The sequence below is a fragment of the Osmerus eperlanus genome, chromosome 1 (assembly GCF_963692335.1).
Source record: "Osmerus eperlanus chromosome 1, fOsmEpe2.1, whole genome shotgun sequence".
NCBI classification, from domain to species: Eukaryota; Metazoa; Chordata; class Actinopteri; order Osmeriformes; family Osmeridae; genus Osmerus; species Osmerus eperlanus.
Window position 1 is genome coordinate 3,851,810 of NC_085018.1, and position 6,000 is coordinate 3,857,809.

Consider the following 6,000-nt stretch of genomic DNA (forward strand, 5'->3'; position numbering starts at 1 on the left):
GGGTATCAAGGGCGTCAGGTGGCTGAGCGGTTAGAGAATCGAGCTGGTAATCAGAAGGTCGCTGGTTCGATTCCTGGCCGTGTCAAATGACGTTGTGTCCTTGGGCAAGGCACTTCACCCTACTTGCCTCGGGGGGAATGTCCCTGTACTTACTGTAAGTCGCTCTGGATAAGAGTGTCTGCTAAATGACTAAATGTAAATGTAAATCAAATGATGATCATAAGTCCTTTAGAGCAATCGATGCCATTCAATATACGAATGATTGGAGTGGATAAGCGCAAGGCGGTTTTCCATGCTTACAGCACGGATAGCTGGTCACATGTCCCCCTAGTCTTCAGACAGGTATGTTGTTAGCAGGGGCGTCGTTAGACCCTTTTTACTGGGGCACATGCCCCAGTATAAATCTGCTGTGCCCCAGTAAAATCTAAAGTTTGAGTTTTAACAATTTACTTTATTAGTCAGTGCATTAATTAGGTTGATAATCCCGGAAAAATTTACGCAGTATCTCAACGCTTGTAAAATCAAAGCAGTTTAACCGAAAACACAAACCGATGCATGTCATGTGAACGGGACTGCACCCGACTACATCAAGTCTCTCCCCCAGCCTTACACCCCCCCCCCCCCCCCACCCCCGGGCCACCTACGGTCTTCTTCTGACAACCGTCTGGTGGTCCCACCGCTCAAGAGCGCCCAACACAAGCTCTTCTCCTGTCTGGCCCCCCAATGGTGGAATCAACTACCCACCTCCATCAGGGACACTGACTGTCTCCCCACCTTCAAAAAAAGGCTCAAGACGCACTTGTTCCGGGAGTACAACGGCACTTAGGAATGTTTGGCTGGACCTGATGTTCCCTCCAGGATCACAATGACTCGTATAAATCGTGTAAATGTCAGCGAGCTCTTCTGAGCTTGCCAAATAACCATTGCAGCACGCACACAGAAGTCCAGGTGTCGGACTCGGCACACAAGTCAGAATTGAGGTAGGCTAAGAAAACAACTAAAGAAAGTTTCTAAATGGTAGGCCTACCGATCATCTTATTTTTACTGAAACATAAAAACAATATTACATAAAGCAAAAAAAAAATTGTATGCTTGCATTAACTATGGATGTCCCTGCCAAAGCTGATATCAAACATGCGTCCCTGAACTGTTGTATAGTGGGTTAAGCAAGGGGAGTTTCTATAGCCTAGTAGTGCATTGTGCGCAACACGCTTGGAAGATATGGGATATGAATAGGGGCCTGTGCCCCAGTACAGGTTTATGTCTAACAACGCCACTGGTTGTTAGTGACACATTATGATCACTTCTAGTAAACTTGTTATATTATCCAGTTTTCCAGAAATGCATTTCAAGCTAATTTACGTTTTGGGGGGCATATTTTCAGTTTTCAGATGGTACTGTTTGAATCGCGATTCCAGCTAAGATACTGCCAGTGACAACATTATTAGAATCCTCTTGTTTCAAAGGGGGTTCTGAAGTAATGAAATGCAATATGAGTAAATGCAAGAAAAAACGTGAGAGGAAGTTTAAGTCATTATATAGGTCAGTACCATTTTTACACAGGATTGCCCAATTTCTTCATTTTGATGAAACTGTTTCAAATATGTGAGGCTGCCACATAGCCTGTCACCATCCCCTCTTGCACCAAGGGAAATGAGAGGAGAACCCTGTTTCATTCGAAGTGTAAATGAGCAGCAACAATATATGCTTTTTAATCTATGCAATCTTCATAAATAATAAGTATGCATACTTATTCAATATATACATAAATATTAGTTGTAAAACCATTTTTAAAATCAGACCTACGTATCTGCAACAGACGCAAACACACCTCACAATTTTCCCAGAAACTGTACCCTCTCTAATTGATGAAGAAATAACAAAGAATAGCCCACACCTGTCCATGTAACAGCTTTTGAGTCAGTTGTCCAATTACTTTCCCTTGAAAAAAGGGGGATACAAATTGTAGAGCTGTTAGTCCTAAACCCTCCTCCAATTTGGATGTGAATACCCTCAAATTGAAGCTGAGAGACTGCACTCTAAGCCTATATTCATTATTTAACTGTAACTTAAATATATTTTGACAGACAAAATAATAAAACTTGTATCAGTGTCCAAATATTTATGGACCTAACTGTACTATACCCTCACCGCTGAAAACACAACATGATTTCAGTGTAATATTTTGGCTGCAAACTATGATCTTTGATCTTGAGAGTTTTAATGAGCATTATAAAAACTTGGTTTTGCTCCCCCATATCTCCCTCTCTCTCTCAACCTCCCCCTGCAGAATGTGAATGCCAACCCTCGGGCCACGGCTCAGGACCTGGCCGGTTTCTGGGACCTGCTGCAGCTCTCTATCGAGGACATCAGCCTCAAATTTGACGAGTTGTACCACCTCAAGTCCAATGACTGGCAGCCTGCGCCTACCTCCTCGGCCGCTGCCCACTCGCCCCCAGAGCGGAAGGTACTGCCCACCTCTGCTGCCCAGTGCCCTGGCTGGGGTAGGAAAGCCGTCGAAACCGGCCTCTCTCCCCCCCACCAATTCCTTCTTTTTCATACCTCCCCCCTGCCCAACTCACCACCTCCTTGTGTGGTGAGCCCTTTAAGGGCTTTGTACCTCAACGTAAAGAGGGCATCTGGACAGAACCAGTTCCTCCTTACGCATGCATAGAAGTTTGTGTAGTGTCTTTTTTGGGGTTAGAAACCCCACTTCGGACATGCATGCAGTGGTACAAGATGTTGGTTTGCAGTGGAGAATGGCAAAGATATATATCCTCATGGAATGGAATATTCGCTGGATTTCTGTCTTGGTTGTGAGATTTGTCTCGTGTATTGGCATTCTCAGTTTTATTTCAACATCTGCTCTAACATGTTGTCATTTACAGTCTTTTGTATGTATGTATGAATGTATGTATCTATATGTTTGTTTGTATCTATGTTGTCTACCATGTTTTTCACACTTTAAGCCAAATGAGTAAAAGGCTTAGCACCAATCATCACCATTAACACACCGTTATTGTCCTGCATCTTCCAATTTTATTAACAAAAGCTTCTTATTACTACACTCCCTTGCATCCTCTCACTTTCTCATCTCTTTCCCTCTCTACCCCTTTGCTCTTTCTCACCCTCTACCACCCCCTTGTGGTCTGGCTGTTCTGCTGCAACCTAACAGGACGACCAAAAGCAGGTTCCTCCAGTGCCAAAGAAGCCTGGTAAAGGGAGGCCAGTGCTGGGCCGTGAGAAGAGCGCCGACTCTGTCTCCACCTCCTCGTCGGCCTCAGCCGAGAAGCAGCGACAGGATGCTCGCAAGCGGCTGCTGGCCGCCAAGAGAGCCGCCTCTGTCCGTCAGAACTCCGCCACAGAGAGTGCAGACAGCATCGAGATCTACGTCCCTGAGGCTCAGACGCGCCTCTGAGAGAAGGAGACATAGAGTGACCGAGCGAGAACTATCCTTGTGATTGACGTAGGGAAAATGGAAAGAGTGGGGATTCTCATCTCAGTGGAAGCAATAGATGGTTACAAGGAGGCAGAGAAAGTTGAGAAGGAGACCACCAGCAAGGTTTCTCAGAACATGGGTGGCGAAGGGTGTCATGGTTACATATGCAGGTATAGGCTGTCCTGGTGGGAACATTGATAGTAAAATAAAGTGAGAGAAATGAACAAAGTACTTTGGGGGTGTAGACGAATATGCGGGAAAACTCTTCAGGCGGCCATTGAAAACCACAGATAATGAACTTGGTTATAAATTGTTACTATTCTTGATTATTAAAATTATGAAATTACTATTGAGAACAATATTGTTATCATTATCTGTTAAAGAATATATATAAAGACTGTTTTAGATATTCCTGTATCATGGCTATAAGAGATCTTCTAATAAGTAACCGAGTTTAAAAGCGTTCGTGCTTAACCTTCTTCCTGATAGACTAGTTTGCACAACGCCACTTTGGGGCCATCGCAAAGTTTTACACATTTACTCAGAGAAGCACTTGCATTTGCACATACACACATACACACACAATACAAACTACATATTCTCAGCTATCAATGTCTTCCCAATCCTTTATGTTTGTTAAGTCAAATTATTTTCTTTCTTTTTTTTTTACATTGTATGATGTAAAAATGCTGAAATGCTTGCACGCAGAAGCAGATTATGTATTTCTTAAATGAGAGTGAGTTGTGAGCATCTAGACAAGAAACATTGTTTTCATTTATTTTATTTCAGAAAGTCCACCAATTCAATAATCCTTTGACAAGCAACAACATTTCATTGATTGTCTATGGCCAAATTGAGGTAACCTAAAAAATATATATCTTTACCCTTTATATAGAGTACAAACGCCCGACTGACGGATGGGCAATGAGCATAAATCCTACACTCTTTTACTAACCTTAATTGCTTTTACATGAGAGGTTAAACTCTGGGTTTTAGAATAAGATCAGGATAGGAAGTCATGTCACACCACTAAGCCACTGTCTGCCCTTTCACACATGTATATTGACTGCAGCTTATGTTTAATAGTTATTTTAATAATTACACACAAAAAACTAATTTTGAGCAGCATTTCCCCCATCATTTAAGATCAGAACACATTTGTATTAGAGTTAAATCAGTTGGGATATGCACAGTACAATTGAGCGCAATGATTCTTTATAACAAACCAGTTTATTTCAGACAATCTCCTTACGTTGAAACAGTATCACAGCAATATTATAAGTGCATGTCAGGGGCTAAAGAAGTTCTCCCTACAATCAAAACTGGTGTGGTATGGCCAACTTAAGGAGAGGTGAGGGAACGGCTTCATTCAAAGTAAAACACAGTACTTCACCTTACACTAAGCTTGTGCGTGTGACAATTGAAACATTATCAGTTATATCAACTAAAATCATGCACGTTGTTGATTCACATTTCTCTTCTTTGGTTTTGCAAGTAAAAATGTTTGCCCACCAGAGGATTGTTTTTGTAACTAAAGACCCTCAGTTAGAAAAACATTGCTCCGACACAATATGCTCCTTTTCATTGCTAAATTCACAGTTAAATTCATAAGAAGTAATTCAAAAACAATAGGTCTATACTGCATTACACCTCTTTTCATTTTTTTGAGACAATTAGTTGTTAGTTGGAACAGCACAACAACAAAATGTTTCTAGAGCATACCATTCCAGAGCTGGTGCACATGTATTTAGTGAGCAGAAAATCAGGCTGCTTGGAACACAGAATTATCTCAGATACACAGAAACATGTATCTTCATTCACCACTAGTGGGTGCTCATGTACAATTAGTGCTGGTAAATTCAATATTGTTAGAGGGAAAATGTAAGTGAAAAGTGTCTTTGTTGTGTTTCAAATACATTATTGATATCACATATGGAAATTTTCCTGCAAGACCAATTGATTCCACATCGTGACACACATTTTATAAATTGTTTGTTTACATACTATGTCTCTGACTCCTCCAACATTTCTGTCTTTAAAAAAAAAATATGTTCACTGACAAAGCACCTTGGGGGCTCGAATTTACAAAAACGAAATAGCTGAGCAATTGAAACAATGCTTGAAATAGTAGTAGCAGTATATAATTTATTTGTTTACGTGACATTAATTTATACTCCGGGGAAATCCTTTTTGTTTAGTAATTACCTTGAAGCAGAGAAAACAGTGTCAACAGTTTCCACAAAAAATGTTGATCAGAATATGTATCCTTCTGAATTCTAATTTGAACAGAACCAATGAGAGCAAAGGTTCTTTAAGGACCAGTTTATTTCAGGCAACTCATGTTGCAACAGTATCACAGCAATATTATAAGAGCATGTCAGGGCTAAGGAAGTTCTTCCTACAATCCATACAATTTCCATACAATTTCAGAGATCAGTTAGGGCATTTATGTAACCACTGTATTCTAAGTATTGCTTTGCTTGACTTGAATTGCTTGAACCTGACTGACTTTGCTTCTGCAAATAAGACCCTTTGTTATTATAGTGCACCTTTAATTTACA

General features: G+C 40.9%; 1 protein-coding gene across 9 annotated transcripts in view; it reads left to right on the top strand.

Annotated features, from left to right (window-relative positions):
• dlgap4b (discs, large (Drosophila) homolog-associated protein 4b) overlaps positions 1–4,937 on the top strand; it is a 102,369-nt gene extending 97,432 nt beyond the window's left edge. For 5 of the 9 annotated variants that reach the window (XM_062483760.1, XM_062483929.1, XM_062484014.1 and 2 more), the window contains 2 exons: positions 2,291–2,467; positions 3,173–4,937. In XM_062483760.1, the coding sequence (XP_062339744.1) occupies positions 2,291–2,467; positions 3,173–3,418 (423 nt within the window). In that variant the 3' untranslated portion in view covers positions 3,419–4,937. Of the gene's footprint in view, positions 1–2,290; positions 2,505–3,172 lie in introns of all 9 variants that reach the window. The other 4 variants (XM_062483842.1, XM_062484256.1, XM_062484099.1 and 1 more) reach the window with 2 other exon arrangements.
• The last annotated feature ends 1,063 nt before the right edge of the window (positions 4,938–6,000 follow it).